At 38.7% G+C, this 17,706-nt stretch overlaps 1 protein-coding gene across 4 annotated transcripts in view; it reads left to right on the plus strand.

The window, feature by feature from the left end:
• Kiaa0825 (KIAA0825 ortholog) overlaps window positions 1-17,706 on the plus strand; it is a 427,087-nt gene that overhangs the window by 136,889 nt on the left and 272,492 nt on the right. For all 4 annotated transcript variants that reach the window (XM_045133785.1, XM_045133788.1, XM_045133787.1 and 1 more), the window contains one exon: window positions 13,020-13,130. In XM_045133785.1, the coding sequence (XP_044989720.1) occupies window positions 13,020-13,130 (111 nt within the window). The remainder of the gene's footprint in view (window positions 1-13,019; window positions 13,131-17,706) is intronic.

The raw sequence follows: 17,706 nt of genomic DNA on the forward strand, positions 1-17,706 counted from the left end.
CCCATTTATCGATGTTAATTACCAAGTATAAATACTTTAAAATACATTTTTACTATCATGAAAAGGACCATTTGATGAAACTGACATCAACCAACAGGGGTTTCTTTGTTCTTAAAATAATTTAGTCCCCAAAATGTATTATATAGCTATTTGTCATTTCCATTCAGTTAATAAGGCCATAACATTTTAAGTTCTTATTCCTTTTGTTTGTTTTCCCTTTGAAATAGGGTCTCACTGTATAATCCAGGCTGGTCCTGAGCAGTCATTCTTTCTGTCCTCATGAACGCTAGGAATACGCCTGGCATTAAGGTTCACTTCTTTGCTTGTCTGTGGTTTTGAGGAAGGCTCTTCCTGAAGTCCAAGCCGACCTGGACCTCACAGGCTGAGCACAGGCTGTGCTGAGACTTGTGTCGACCTTCCAAGCTCAGTCTCTTGACTGCTGAGATTTACAGGCATGAACCACTGTGGTGCTTTGAATGAAATATCTTCCATAGGTTTATTTGTTTGTGATTAAACCTCCTAATTTATCCTCAGCTGGTGGAGTTTTGGGGAGGTGGTGCTTTACTGGAGGAGCAAGTTACTGGGGGCAGGTCTTGGGTCATTTGTCACACTTAACTCCTTATTTTCTCCCTGCTTCTGTAGAGATGTGAGCCCCCCTCCCCCAACTATTTGCTGCTTCCAAGCCTTCCCCTCATGATGAAACTTCCCCTAGAAACTGTAAGCTAGAACCAAATTCTTTACTTCCATGAGCTGCACAGTCTAGTGTTTTGTCCCAACAAGAAGAAAGCTGTGTTAGCCACCGTAACCAGCCAAGGGCCACGTCTCCAGTGAGATATTCATTTTACTAAGAGGTTTTTCTTAGCCACTGACTGTTACACTATGTAAAACAAAACCATAAATAATCTGTTTTTAAAAAATGTTCCTTAGTCTTCAACTTTATGACATGTACTTTGCACTAATAAAAATACAATTAAAAATGGTTCTAAAAGATGCCCAATTCTGATAATTATACTGAAAAACTATGAAGATATTGTATTTAAGTAGGCAAATAAGATTTAGATAAATTCTAAAATTTAAACTATGGGCTGGAGGGATGGCTTAGCAGTTAAGGCATTTGCCTGCAAAGCCAAAGGACTCAGATTCGATTCCCCAGGACCAACGTTAGCCAGAAGCACAAGGGGGCGCACACATCTGGAGTTCATTTACAGTGTCTGGAGGCCCTAGCACGCCCATTCTCTCCCTCCCTCTCTCTCTCTCTCTCATTCTCTGTTAAATAAATAAAAATAAAATACTTTAAAAAATAAAATTTAAACTATTTTTTATTTTTAAGTTAATTTGTTTCAAATTTGTAATGTTATAGAAGTTGAGATAGCCGTTATAAATAAAATATTAATTTTTTTTAGTTCTTTCTTAAAAATGGCCATTTTTATATTGAACAACTACTTGATTACTCATTCTTCTGTTTTTGGATAGTAAAAATTCCATATTGTATTACTACTTAGGAGGCTAACTTGAGAGTAGTGTTCCTTTACATACCATTCTGGTAAGACTGATGTAAAAATTTTGATTTTCAGTATCTTTTAAGACTTCTATGTCAGGTCTTCTAGTAGTAATTACAACTTTATTTTCAGTTTTTCTATATCAATGCACTGGAGCACTGTTCACAGTTTGCTTTCTTGTAGAAAAACAAATCGAGAACTAATTTTATAAACAAAGAATTCTTTCAGAAAGGGGTAAAAACAGTGAGAAAAACCACCATAAGTATAAGATTGTATACAAATGGCTCATAATCATGAAAAGCTTAGATCTGAAGCCACCAATAAATCCTAGTGAACTGAAGTGCTTTACCATAGATGAAAAAAATTGCTCTGCTCTCAGTTTACTGGGTCATTTCATCTAAGAAGAAGGCCCTGTGAAAATCAGGAACAAAGTTGACAAATTTCATGGATTGGTCATGGTGAGCAATACTGAATTTCATGGTGTGTCACAGAGGAATTGAAGTTTTTAGCCCCCCCAGTCCATTTGTAAAACAAATAAATTATTATCACAGATTGCATATTTTAATAATAATAATGTGACATACTTTCATTGTTGTTAACCTATGGCCTTTTGATACATTTTTTTAATAACTATGCTAGTACTGAAATCTCTGTGATTTGTGCATTAGCTAGTGCACTGTAACCTCATTTGGAAAATTTAAATTGCTAATTTCAACTAGGATTATAGAACATTTTGTGCCAAGCACTGCCTCTAGTTTTTCTTAATATAAAACATACATGGCTATGTTGTTTTCATGAATGAACAAATCTAGATATGCCCTGATTATTTATAAATAGTTGTCAATGCAAAAACTGGCACAATTTTTTATCAATTCATGTCGATTTAAATTTTATTGTTTTACTGAACTGCAAATCTAATTTTTGAAATACGTTTTGACTTTTGTGACAAAGGAAGTATACAAGACAGTGTTCTCTTCACTAACTGGGGAGAAGTATATATTTTACAAAAACCCTATTGACTTATTGAGCTTCTTTTCACAGTTGGGATATGAAGTTGTCATATTATTAACATTTTAAAAAACCTTGTCTCTATCTCATGATAAAAAATTAAACCATATGCTCTGAGGAATTGGTGGAAAGTAACAATAAGATGTTGATAGTATTCAATTTTTATGAACTGTTCCTGCCATTTGCCACTCAATGTGACATGTCTTTTAAGAAGGTGACTGCCTTTGTTTCAAGTAGTTCTGACAGATAAACTGAATGCATTTTCCATTCTGAGCTTAGTAAAGGTCCACTAAATCCCACAGCAGGAGTATATAATTTTAAAATCTTTACAGGTAGAATGAAACCTGTTTGCAAAAATGCATGTTCTTTTTTAACTTGCCTTTGTGGATTTCTGTTAGAATGTTGTAAAATGAATACTTTAGTTTTGTTCTCCAGGGAGAAAGACCTGCTGAAACATAAAGTATCTGCCAGATATCTTCCAAACTGTGTCTCACTGCTAGTGACTCACTATCTCACACACATATCCACACTGTGGTTTCCCAAGTGGCGTTATGTTTGCAGACTTTTAATTTTACTTTTAAATAGTAAGTTAAAAGATAATTCTTAAAGCGGCTAGAGATGTGGTTCATTGATGTGTGTGAGGACCTGGGATCAACCTTCACATTAAAAAAAAAAAAATTCCAAAAAGATAGGCAAATGTAACTTGGTTTCAATTAAACAAACACTGTTGCCTCCCCAAGTTGCAGAATTTCATTACTGAGGAGTTCTTTGTCTCATGACCATGGAAACATAGTAGCTCAGGTAATGAGGCTTAAGGCAAGAGAAACTTACATTGAAAAAGGTGGAAATGCCATAAAGTGTCCGAGCAAGCATGCTTAGGATTCCAGCTGACATCCGAAGAAGAGAAGGGGAGACAAAGGAAAAGCTATGCTCTGTGAGTGAGAACCCAGAAAAGCGGGCAAGCTCTCCGAGGCTGTGTGAGGACTCCATGCAGGGACGGATATCTTAGTGTGTGGTGTGTAGTCCCATAAAGTGGGTAAATACTCTTCCCACCTCCTTATCACGTCTGTAGGTTAGGGGTGGTCTTTTGGCCAGGTGCATAATAGACAGGCTCTACCATCTTCTCTTTTGGACCAAAGAGACAGGAGAGTCTCTTCTGCAATGACTACCAGGCCTATTAATCTCGGTCTACCTACAATAAATAACCAGAACCCATGATTAAGCACAAAGATTACAACAGCAGGATTTTAAGCTGCTATTAAATAATTAAGGAAAATCTGCTAAATGTTAGAAGTTAAAATTAAATAAATATTCATGTCCAAAATATTTTGCTGTATCTTACCAAAACTTCTAAATGTTGAAATTTGGTGACAATTGACCATCTTAACATTGAAGAACACAAATGAGCAGGTTTTCAGTACAAGTGCTGTCATACTCAGCAAAGGCTGGGGTCATAGTGAGCCGGGCAGGATGTGGATCCCAAGGTGAAGACTAGCAGGCGAGGGTCCACTGGGGGTGACTCATAAGGCTTTTTTTTTTTTTAATTTTTTATTTATTTATTTGAGAGCGACAGACACAGAGAGAAACACAGATAGAGGGAGAGAGAGAGAGAGAATGGGCGCACCAGGGCTTCCAGCCTCTGCAAATGAACCCCCTTGTGCATCTGGCTAACGTGGGACCTGGGGAACCGAGCCTCGCACCGGGGTCCTTAGGCTTCACAGGCAAGCGCTTAACCGCTAAGCCATCTCTCCAGCCCTCATAAGGCTTTTGAGTCACTGAATTCATGTTTCAAAACTAAGCCAATGTTTAGTCTTTTGAGGTCATGATCTCTCTCTCTCTCTCTCTCTCTCTCTCTCTCTCTCTATATATATATATATATATATATATATATATATATATATATGAAACAATCTCATGATCCTTCAAAGAACGTATATTTAATTAAAACTTCATTTTTCATTTCTCAAGAGTGGACCACACCATTTGATGGGCAGTCCCTCAAAATGTTAAGTATAAAAAAAAATTATATCAAATCTTGGGAATATGATCTTAGGATCTAGCAACAAAAGTATAAGTCCACACAAAAATTCATGTAGGAACGTGCAAGGCAGCATTTTTCATAATGCAAAGTAAAAGCAACTCGTGTGTCCACAAACATAAATGAAATGTCACATTACCATATGGTGGAATACTATTCTGCAGATTAATTGAATTGCATACTGAAACATGCTATGCTAAGAACAAAACATTATTCTAAATGAAAACAGGCATGTATTCCATTCATTGGAAATATCCAGAGTAGGACTAGAGAGATGGCTCAGAGGTTAAGGTGCTTGCCTGCAAAGCCTAAGGACCCCAGTTCAGTTCCCCAGTACCATGTAAAACCAGATATACAAAGTGGTACATGCATCTGGAGTTCATTTGCAGTGGCTAGAGGGGGCCTGGCACCTCACTCTTTCTCTATTTGCAAATAAATAATAATAATAAAAATAGCCAGAATAGGCAAGTCTACAAAAAGAAAGTATACTAGTGTTTGCTAGTGGTTAAGAAAAGAATAAAGAATGGCTACTAATGGGTTTAGCATTTAAGGTTAATGAAATGTTCTAAAGTTAGATAGTAATGAAGGTTGTAGAACTCTGTGAATGTAGTAATGTGGTTTGTGAACTATATGTCTTAATAAACCTATTAAAAATGAAATACAGGGCTGGAGAGATGGTTTAGTGGTTAAAGTGCTTGCCTACAAAGCCAAAGGATCACAGTTCAATTCCCTAGGACCCATGTAAGCCAGATGTACAAGGTAGTGCATGTGTCTGGAGTTTGTTTGCAGTGGCTGGAGACCCTGGCACACCCACTCTTCCTTTCTCTGTCTCTCTTTCTCTGCCTCTCTCAAATAAATAAATAAAAATTAAATATTTTTTTAAGAAAGTGAAATACAGCTTGCCTGACATCACAGCTCATATCTGTATGTCTTGAGAGGTAGACAGGAGGATTGCAAGTTGGATGTCAGCCTAGACTACATAGCAATATTGTACCTTTGCAATGTGTGTGTGTGGGGGGGAAGTATGGAATGGAAATAAAAATATTTAAAACTTGAAAAATTAAAAAAAAATCTTTGGCAAAATGTAAAATGATCCAGAAAGTCAAGTGTCTCACCTTAGCTGTTTTTTGTTAGAGGGATATAGACCCCTTTGTGTACCTTCGTTATTTAATTATTGCTTTTAAGGAGAGATGTCTATTAAATGAGTAGAAAATCAAACAGCTTTATCAATAGTCCTATTAAGGTCAACACTAGGAAAGGCTGGTAATTAGTTTTGGGGGCTGCCTCTACTCTGAACGCTGCCTGGCTGGTGTCTGCTGTACCCTGGGATTCAGTCTGTTTCTTCTCCCTGCGTGTGTCCTCCTTAGTCCTGCCCTTTGGCTGCATACTCTTTGCACATGGTCTTGCAAATTCGTCTTTCTCTCCATTAAGCATGGTCTGACAATACCTTCTATTCATTCTCTCTTCTTCCCTCATGTTTTTACCACGTATCTGTTACCCAAATACTCTGGCAGTCATCTGATAATTCAAAATCGTCATTCTCTAACATCAGGAAGTTATTTTCATTCTGAGAAACTGAAGCCAGTGGTTCAGAGAAGCAGAAAGAACTACGTTTTACTACAAGTGTCTTACCTTGAACTGTCACTTATTGGCATTTGAAATAGTGGCCCTAGAGACAACATTTTTTATTATTTATCATTTGTTTATTTTTCTTGAGGCAAGGTCTCACTTTGTAGCCTAGGCTGACCTTGAACTTATGAATGACACTTAAAATAAAGTGAAGAGTCATAGAATCATAGTTAAGTCTTGAGGTGTTTAAATTTGCTTATTTATTTGTATTAATAATCTCTTATAATTTTAGGACATGTAATCCAGTGTTAATCTTTCAAAGTTTCAAACAAATTCTCTTTCCAAAGTTGTGGTTTTTCTTCCCGATAGTTTTATTTGTTAAACATGTCCTATGGGCCAGGCGTGGTACTGTGTGCAGAGGGTAGCAGAAGTGTGATCTGATCCACTCGTAGAGCTGACGTTGTTGAACTGCTTTAACTCTGCTGTGGAGGTGTAGTCTCATATGAGAACCAGCTCCGCTGGGATGGTCGCCAAAGTCAGCGTGGTACAAGAAAGGTAAACCCAGCTAAGTCTTTTCAGCTTCCAGTTGTTCTTACTTTCAATGTGCCTTGGACTTATTTCACACCAGCTCTGGTTACATAAACCCAAGAACCATTCAGTTTTGTTAAGGGACGAAAGAGAAAAAAAAAAAAGAGAACAACAACAACAAAAAAATAATGAAAGAAAGTAAGAAAGCCTGTAAAGTGCGGTGCTCAAGTACTGTGGTGTGATCAGCCCAGAGGCAGTATGATGTTAATGAGAGGGAAGGTGCATGGCTCGCAGATGTTAGAGGACGGAATTTCCACCATTCCCTTTACTTCCCCTAAGCAAAAACCACCTTTTCAGTGTGCTAATCTGCAAAGCAGAAACTTATTCTGCTGCAACCTATAAACAATTACTAACTCTTATAGTATTTAAATTTGCTGTGTCAATTTCTTTGTGGTCTTGTAGAAAATATAATTCCATGGGTTTTAGGGTTGCATTTTACTCTCTGCTATGAATTATTCAGAGAATCCTGTCTTTTAGCTGTATACCACAACATTATTAAAGGTTATCTAGTAGCTAGCACATAATATCATCCCTGCCCACATTGAGACTTGTGGGCCTATTTTCACCCAGTTATACTCTCCAGAATAATGAAACTAATGTGGGATCTTGCTGTGGAATTAAATGTTCATACAGACCCCACCCCCTCGGAGACCTCAAACATCCACCATAACTTCTCGTTCCAGTTCCAGGACAGGAGAGTCCTGTGGGCCAAGTGAAAGCATTTAGGTCCTGGAAGAAATATATCCAGCTAAAGACGGTGCTGCCTTTGATTTTACTCTAAGAGATTTTGGCACCAACTAACCAACCATTTCATTATTATTTGATTGTCTATGTTTTCTAATGTAAACTGTAAATAGGCAACCACTTAGACTTTTAGGAATTTCATGTCAGTTTTCATAGTAATGGGCATTCTTAAAGAAATATTTGCAACTCCTTGATCATACTGGCACCTTGCCTGTTCTGAACCCTTACTGAGTTTGAGGCACTTAACTAAATCTTTTTTAGGCATTATCTCACAGGATCCTCACACCTACTGTTGCAGTCAGGTTCACACTGCTGGTAGAAATCACCCAACAACGAGCAGCTTGTGGGAAAAAGAGGTTTATTTTGGCTTACAGGCTTGAGGGGGAAGCTCCACAATGGCAGAGAAAACGATGGCATGAGCAGGGGGTGGATATCACCCCGCTGGCCAACATATGGTGGACAACAGGGACAGGAGAGCATGCCAAACACTGGCAAGTGGAAACTGGCTATAACACCCATAAGCCTGCCCCCAACACTATACTGCCTCCTGGAGGTGTTAATTCCCAAATCTTCATCAGCTGGGAACCTAGCATTCCGAACACCTGTTTATGGAGAACACCTGAATCAAACCACCACACCTACCAATCCCCATTCTACAAATGACAAAATCAAGGCTAAATAACTTTCCAAACTTTTATGTCTAGTACAAAGAATATCCAGGTTCCAAGCACAGACTGTTTGGCTCTATCTCTCTTGTATGTGCTAACTCATTGCTCCTGCATGACCTTCAGAGACTCTCCCCATCAACACAGAGAGCAGAGAAAGAAGGAAAGAAAAAGAAAGAAAGAAAAGGTCAAAGAGGGTAAAAAGTAAAAGGGAAGGAAGGAAGGAGGGAAGGAGAGAGAAAGAAAGGCAGGGGAAAGAATGAAGCAAAGCAAAACGAGAGTGTAAGCAGGCAGTGAGAAGAATATTTTAGACAGAGTGGGCAGTAAGAGTTCGTGGAGAAAGTTCTGCAGTAGAATAATCTATAGAGCTGCCATGACAGTGATGAGAGCTGAAAGGTAGGAGACTTTCTTGGCTTGGGGGTGGGTGGGTGGTAACTCAGGAGAGAAAGAGTGCAAGACACTCATGGCCCAAACAAGCTGCCACTAATTTAGTTATGTTCCATGATCTTATAAATTTTGGTGCATGAAACCCATAGACCAGAGGTTAAAGTTTAGGAAAGGTTTGTTACAGATCCTCCAGATGGAGTTTGTGGAACTTAAGAGAAGGAAAGAGCAGAGAGCTCCTTTTTTGTGCAGGATTCTGGAACTGGGAAGTCCCTCCTAGAGACCTAGACTGGAATCTTTTGTGGGAGTTTACAGGATGGGGGTCCTGAAACCAGGTATCTTGGTGCCACCAAGTTTTCAGGTCCTTAATTTTCTAAGTTTTGTCTTCTAGGAAATTAGAGATAAGGGAAAGCCAGATCTTACCCTTCCATTCCTGAGCTCTAGCAAAGTAGAGAAACCACATGGACTCCTTTACAAGGGAAAGAAATAAGGATGACTCAGAGTCTTTCCCTTCAGGCTCAAGAACATTCCTTACTTTTAACTTTCAGAGGCCCTGTTATCCATAAAATGTTTCAAAATAGGACATTCTATATGAGGCACTTATTTCTGGACAAGTACAGGTTTTTGCAAAGGGCTGAAAGAAGTCATAAAACGTAGGTGTAGATTGCCATACTTTGGGTCTTTGTCTATGGCATTCCCTCCTGGTCACTCACCTGTTATGCCCAGTTCTCAGCAAACACGCATGCAAAGGCAAAGAACTTTATTTCGGGCTCGGACTCTTGACTTCACCAGTGCAGTGGATCCATGCAAGAGCCCTGAGCAGCAGGAGGGCAGAGTTTTTATAGGGATTTGACCATAGAAGTAGGGGATGGTTACATGATTGGTTGTTTTAAACAGTAACTGTCCTTGTATTCTTTTGATTGGCTGGAGCAGAAGGGACAAGTCTTGGGCAAGTCTTGGGCATGCTTGGATATGTCTAGGGGCTGACTCAGGTCCTCTGCCTAAGCTGGAAGTTGAAACTTAGGCCTAGCTGGGGCAGCACCTTACTGAAAAGCCTGTCATGGCACCAGTCTGGTTTCTGGGTCTTTCACAGCAAGCATTTCATCTCTGGTCTCTTCTGTTTTGCCTCCTGTCCCTTCCTTTGAGACTGCTTTTCTCTTTCTTTCTTTTTCAAAGTTTATTTATTTATTATTTGCAAGCAGAGAGAGAGAGAAAGAGAGAGAGAATGGGTGCACTAGGACCTCCAGCCACTCTAGCCACTGCCAATGAACTCCAGACACATGTACCCCTTTGCACATCTGACTTTAGGTACGTACTGGGGAATCAAACTTGAGTCATTAGGCTTCGAGGGCAAGTGCCTTAACTACTGAGCTATCTCTTCAGCCTGAGATTGTTTTCATTGCCAAACCTTTGCTATACCTCTTGTCTCCCTGTAACAAAATCCTCTCCTAGCTTCTTACATATCCCTTCCCTTCAACCTCACTTATTCGGTCTCTACCCTGTGCTACACGGCAGTTGCTATCACTCAGCAATCCTTTTGTGCCAGTTGACAGCCACAGTCATTGTCCACTCTTAGGTAGTTCCTCCTTCCATTTTTATATACTTTGGTCTTAAGCAGAAGGTCTTAAGAACTTGTGTACTTCTCTGGGAAAATCCAGGCAATCAAAAATTCATTTATTTTATTATTTTTTACAGCTGGGAGTGAGGGAAGCTGGGGATTTACACATACTAGGCAAGTACTCCACCACTGAACCACACGCCCCCCATTCTCACGTCTATTCTTTTTTTTTTTTTTTTTTTGAGGTAGGGTCTTGCTCTAGCCCAGACTGACCTGGAATTCTGGAATTCAATATGCAGTTTCAGGGTGGCCTTGAACTCATGTTGGGCAATCCTCCTACCTCTGCCTCCCAAGGGCTGGGATTAGAGGCCTGCACCATTGCCCACCACACCTGGCTTCATACCCATTCTCAATAATTATTTTGACCCTGACTTGCCTCCACATTCCTTCATTGGGTTATGATCAACGTGTCTCTTTGCCAAACTAACGTGAATCTTCCCACTCAGTCTCCTGATAATATTTATTTCTTCCACCATGGCCTTAGTCTTTTGTGTAATTTCTATCTTCTATCCTGCCTACTTCTTATATTAAAAATATTCCTCCTGCACTGTGGTGTGTATATTCATTTTTTTCTCTACCTTTAGACCTACCATACACACTGCAGCTTGACTTCTACCACATTATGTGTAACAAACAGAGGCCCTCAGTCACTAACTGGATTCTTTTTCTTTTTAGCTTCATTACAGCTTTTGACACTGTTGGCCATCTCCTCTCCTGGCTTCCCCAACATCATTTTCTTATGGCTCTTTGCCCACTTCTCTCATTGTTCCTTCTTGGTTTCATTTCACTGCTTGTTTTTCTCATGTCACGCTTGAGCTGCTGATGTGTTCCAAAGATCTGTCCTTTAACTAAGTATAAGCTTTTCATCTCCTACCCCTTCTGTGGGCAAATTCGTTCACTCACATGGCTTCACCATGGCACTGATGACTTCCACATGGGCATTTTCACGCCAGCTAATGTCTCGTATATACGGCATCAGCAAGTCCCACTTCCTGTTCAACGCCTCCTTAGATGTGTTTCAAATGCTCACATCCTCCCCAGGAGGTTTAAAATGAAGTAAAGTCCCTGTGAGTTTTCCTAGGCTACTTTTTTCTCCCCCCCCCAACCCTTCATGCTATTTCTAACTCCATTTCATTAGGGTATGACTGTTCTTTTTGTTTTATTTTCTGGTTTTTCGAGGTAAGGTCTCACTTTAGCTCAGGCTGACCAGGAATTTATTATGTTGTCTCAGGGTATTCTCAAACTCAGAGATCCTCCTACCTCTGCCTCCTCACTGCTGAAATTAAAAGTGTGCACCACCACGTCTGGCTAACTACTGTTGATTCTATTAATTTAGCATTTCTTGGATTTGTCTTCTGTAATGTCCTCTGCCGCTTACCTAGTTCAGACTTCTCCTGTTGGTCTGGTGTAGTTAGTATCACCATCATTATCCTTGATCCTCTCCGATTCACATACTTTACTGAAACTGAAGTGAGTTTTCTAAGACAAGAAAGTACTTGTGTAACTCCTATGCTATAAATTCTTCAGTGAGTCCGCATTGCTTGTGTGAAGACCAGACCCATTAGAAAAGCACTCCCTGAGCCCAGAGCTACCTTCTACTTCTTAACTCCCTCAGTGGATTGCATGGGATCAAAATGTCACAACCAGACCTCAAAGCCTATTTAATGATTTTTGCTAAGATCTAAAATTTAGTGAAGCAAAATATGACTGACTATAAGGAACAGATAGTAAGTATCTAAAAATACTTATAATTATGAAATATTACACTCAACAAGACAATGAAAGGAGAGAAGAGTAAAAATTGAAAAAAAAGTGTGAAGGCAAAAGATGTAAGATGTATAGTGATGGGCTGGACAGATGGCTTAGCGGTTAAGGCGTTTGTCTACAAAGCCAAAGGATTCTGGTTCGATTCTCCAGGACCAACATAAGCAAGATGCACAAGAGGGCACATGCATCTGGAGTTCATTTGCAATGGCTGGAGGCCATGGCACACCCATTCTCTCTCTCTCTCTCTTTCTTTCTGTGCCTATTTCTCTGTCTCAAATAAATAAATAAATATAAAATATATTTTTAAAAGATGTATAGTGAAAAGATAGTGTGTGTTTTCAAAATGAAACTTTATTCTGCTTTGATAATCTTGGATCAAGACACTGTTGCTTTGGTACTATTTAGAAAGATGGACACTTTAAACTATTCCATTTGTAAAATGTTCTCAGTCTTTATTCTTAACTCTATGTGGCAAAATATATTGTCCTATCATAAAATTTTATTATGTAAGCTATCTATTAAACATTTTATGTTACAAATCCTCTTATTAAGTCAAGATTTACAGCTGAATTGTACCAACTTGCAAAATGTTATAGTGATTCCAAAGGATGGTCGCAGACCAGATAGTCTGGATATATTATTTCAGTAATTATTCCTTTGGTAAACACTCTCTGGGCACTTAGAACATCGAAAACTAATATAATTTCTCATTTATTGTTTGGAAAATGTAAACCCTTTTAATGATTAAAAACAGGTTCCTCGCGTTAAAAAGGCTTGCATGAATGAAGCAAATATCAAAAAATATTAGGATCTCTTGAGTACATTTTGAGGAAGAGTCAAATTAGATTCATTGTATTTTGAGCATTTATGTTTTACAAATTATATACTATGAACTTTTGACAAATTAAATGCTGGTGATATCGTCCTTCCTTCCCCAGTAGAAGGGTTGTTTTACAGAGGTTTATAAAGAGCCCAGGTCTCCATTCATGCTTTTCATGGATGCATTATTCACTCTAATGTGATACTATTGTATATGAAAATTATTTTGTGAATATAAAGTGAAAATCCAAAGTCATTTCAGTGCTCTCAATAGCCAGTGTTTCCTGCATATTGTAAAATAATTATTTCTGTTTCCCCAGAGTTTTTCAGCATGGCATGGATGAGTCTGCTTCAAGTTCCTTAAAATCATTTTTCAACCAACCACTACATTGGGTTTCTTGCATATCACATTTCTACCCTTCTTTACTCAGGTAAGAACTTCTAAATGTCTCACTACCTATAATTTTATGATTCTTTTTAAAGTTTAGTAAAATGTTTTACTCACCAATGTAAAAGCATTTCATAAAAGGAACTTATAACTTTTCACAACAGATAGGTAAGGAGTATGATTCCTACTTTTTTTAGCTCAAGAATTCAGGGTATAGCACTCATAGTTTCACTATGTCATAGCTTTAGTGATATAATAGAAAACAGTGAATGTTTGGAATTGAGTTCTATTTTAGCTAATTGCCTAGCCATTTAAAAAAAAATCACACTTCTTGATCTATGACTGGGGATTTGATAGCTCTGCAGTTACTTAAAAGATCTAGATAATAATAAAAAAAAAAACCCTTATAATCATTTAACTTAACTCAGAGCCTTAGGTAGAAGTTGAGACAGGAGTAACTTTTATAATTATGAGTAAGATCTTTCATTTTATTATTTAATTAACAGCATTTAAAAACAAGGGAAAGCATTTAAAGTGTGAAATGTACTTCCAGAGAAATCTGATGACATTTTGTGGCATTATGTAGAATGGCAGTTTGATTCTTTGTGGAATATATCACTGGAAAATGACTTCCCTTTGTTTCTGAGAGTTAAAATATCATGTATAGCTAAAGGAGATATTGCTAATCTCAGTTCATGTTGGAAACACACTGTCAGTGACTTGGCTACCTACATTGACTGGCTGTATCTCTCTACTAAATAATAAAAGTCCTATCCATAAAATAGAGGATCTGGAAACTTCATATGTAAAAGTCTGTAGTGACAGTGAAGCTTGTGTTACTTGTCTATATGCGTCTGTCCCCATAGAGTAAATGGAGAATCCAAGACTAGTGAGACCTGGACTGTGCCTTCAAAGACCTCAGTGTATTCCTGTCACTTTAGTTATGCCTAGAACAAGAAACATGTCTTATTTGCTCCTTATGATTGAAATGGAATGCCTTTGTTACTCTGTCGTCTTAATATCCTATTATCTGGCATGTAAATATACTTTTATGTCACTAAAATTATATAGCTAACTCTTGTAATAATATTTTATTTGCTTGAGAGAAAGAGAATGCACTCTATGACCTTGTGCGAATGAAAACAAAGGCTAGATGTGTGTACCACTTTTGTGTGTCTGGTTTTATATGGGTACTGGGGAATTGAAACTGGGCCATTAGCCTTTGAAAATAAGTGCCTTTAACTACTGAGTAATATCCCCAGCCTCTCTAACTCCATATTATTCATTATAGCTAAACATCTAAGTATATTTTTCTCTATTATCATCACATGTTTTATAATAATTTTTAAAATAATTTTTATTATTAAAAAATTTTTAAATAATCATATTACAAATTGATCATATTCCCACTGGGTTACATTCTTATGCCCCCCTCATCCCCACTCCCATTCCATGGAAGGCCCTTCTCAGTGGTGGTGTTGATATTCACTGTGGAGTCGTGAATGCACCAGTCAGTCCCTGTGTGAACCTCGGGGGGAGGATGTATCAGAGTACACCGCCCTACTCTGAGGCTCTTACATTTTTTTGTCACCCTGTTCTGCATTGTTCCCTGAGCCTTGCAGGGCATGTTCTTTTTTTAAAAAAAATATTTTATTTTTATTTATTTGTTTGTTTGACAGAGAAAGAAGGGGGAGAGGGAGAGAGAATGGGCGCACCAGGGCCTCCAGCCACTGCAAATGAACTCCAGACACATGTACGTGCGTCTGGCTAATGTGGGTCCTGGGGAATTGAACCTGGGTCCTTTGGCTTTGCAGGCAAGTGCCTTTACCACTAAGCCCCCCTCCAGCCCACAGGACATGTTTTAAGTCGTCTTTAGCATGGAGCTCTCAGTCCTCTCAGCGTCTACCCCATCTCCCCGGAGCTTCCTCCGCACGTCCTCCGAGGTGATTATCACGGTCCTGTCAGCGGACTCTCCAACCCACCCTTCTCTCCAAACCATTGCAGGGACTTTGGTTTATAATATTATTGTGCATCATGTTGAAAAGACTACTTCCATGACGTCACTTTACTCCTCAGAATCCTAAAGTGGCTTCTGCTTCATCCGCACTTTCTCCTGCTTTATTTCACAGAGCACCCAACACTTTTCTTGGCTCCGGTTAAGTCAGTCTGCACAGATCCTTAAGACTCAGTCAGCCATTCCGTTTCTCTTCACTTTTATTTGTCGATCATTCTCAACCCCAGGCCTTTGTTTATATAGTTTCTGCTCCCGGAATACCTTTGGATCTTTCCTTGCATATCTAAATTGCCATGTCAGGTACCATATAAGCACCCTTTCCCTGCATCCCACACAGTGCCTCACTGGCAGTCGTTCTCTGCTAATTCCATCCGATTTGCCTAGAAAGACGTAATCCATGTGATTTATAACCTGACATGCGCAGAACAGTGATATAATCTGGGTAGCCACAAAAGCAGTTTTGAAATAACTCAGTATTGATTTTCATTTGCCAAACTTGGCAGTGAGGATTTCCACACTAGCAGTATGTGATCTTAAACATCGCTACCTTTCTATCAGTTTCCCATATTTATATAAGCTGTCTCTACATCTCTTTTGACCCTAAATTAACCTTCAAAACTCCATTCTTGATGTTAACAACTAAAATCTTCAGGGAAACTATTCATGAAAATACCTGATTTAGGGCTGGAGAGATGGCTTAGCAGTTAAGCACTTGCCTGTGAAGCCTAAGGACCCCGGTTCAAGGCTTGATTCCCCAGGACCCACGTTAGCCAGATGCACAAGGGGGCGCACATGTCTGGAGTCCATTTGCAATGGCTGGAGGCCCTCAAGCACCCATTCTCTCTCTCTCTCTCTCTCTCTCTCTCCCTTTCTCTCTCTGTCTGTAGCTCTCAAATAAATAAACAAAAATAAGCAAAAAAATTTTTTTTTTAAAAAGAAAAGACCTGATTTAGATGATGATAAACTAAAAACATATTGTATTTATCTTTTTAGGAAGGAGAATGCTGAGAAAAGAGGACTGAATTAGTTAATTTTTATGAAGCATTTTAGTAATTTACTTATACCTATACATTGTTTCAGAAAGAATTTGAGTTGGCCTTTAACAATATTAAATGAAGTTGCTCAACTAAATGTTAGTTACAAGGAAGAAAAAGACCAAGGAAAATGACATTAAATTAAAACAAAATAAAGCCAATTGTGTAAATAGCTCTATGGAACATAAATTTGTCTACAAAGGAAGACAAGCTTACTGGGTAAAACCAAAATGTTTCTTGCTCTCCCACAGCCCTGAAAATACAATTTAGAGGGCCTTTAGGAAATATAATGTTTTAGGAAATATAAATGTACTTTCAAGGCAGTAAGTAAAATATACTGTATCCATGGTCCTTACCAATGGTGCAGTCAAACAATACGAACTGATCTGGAAAGAGTAATCAGTTTCGTAGTAGATGCACCTACTGCTATGGATATGCCAATATCAGTGCTAATAGTGTGGCATCATATGGTGCCTTCACACAGTGTTCAAGAGAGAATACTGTCTTCATCATTTATAGTCTGTTGCATCAAACATTGTCATTTATAGCATGTTGAATCAAATGCTCATGTTCATAAAAGTAAATACTTCTAAGTATTTTCAAGTCTTCCTTTGTTAAGTAGGACATAATGCATGTTGAATCAAAGAAGCATAATCAGCTTGAGTAAACAGTCCATTCATCTTACACGGCTCATTTTCTTTTATGAGAACATGATGTTTTGATTCGAGGCCAGTCTGTCTTTAGCCCGATGCTTCTTTCTGTTGTGCTTTTGTTTCTATTGTGGTTGCACTTAGTACAGTAGTACCTTACACTTATATACAGTTTCTTCCTCAAATGTAAAGCTATCTTTGCTTTAATTATGACATGCTTTGTGAATTTGTTACTTATCCAATTTAAGATATATTTATTCATTCCCTTACTAATTTTTTTTTCCAAACTACTTCCATGTAAGGCATTGTGCTAGATGTTAAATGTGAAGGAAGAGGCAGATTATAAAGTTTGGGACAAAACCCCCTTCTTCAGTACAAGAACATCAGTTACCTCTTTGACAGCAACGATACAATACTGTTGTGCGCTTTCCCTATTTTGAGATATTCCACTGATTTCACCTGAGAGTCTCCCAGTGTCCTTTGTCCTTTCCTGGAACTGCTTCTGTGTCCTCTTTGTACATCAGCGCTTGCAAGTTGCCCATGAAATACTGAATGTCTTCAGTGTTCTATCACATAACTATTTTTTTTTTTAGTATTTATTTATTTATTTATTTATTTGAGAGCAACAGACACAGAGAGAAAGACAGATAGAGGGAGAGAGAATGGGTGCGCCAGGGCTTCCAGCCACTGCAAATGAACTCCAGATGCGTGCGCCCCCTTGTGCATCTGGCTAACGTGGGACCTGGGGAACTGAGCCTCGAACCGAGGTCCATAGGCTTCACAGGCGAGCACTTAACCACTAAGCCATCTCTCCAGCCCACATAACTATTTTTGGTGTGGTGGTGGTGGTGTGTGTGGGTGCAGATGGGTGCGTCCCATGCATGTGCATGACAAGGCTGTCAGAGAACATCGGGTGTCCCT

This window comes from Jaculus jaculus, chromosome 14, assembly GCF_020740685.1.
Source record: "Jaculus jaculus isolate mJacJac1 chromosome 14, mJacJac1.mat.Y.cur, whole genome shotgun sequence".
Classification (NCBI taxonomy): Eukaryota; Metazoa; Chordata; class Mammalia; order Rodentia; family Dipodidae; genus Jaculus; species Jaculus jaculus.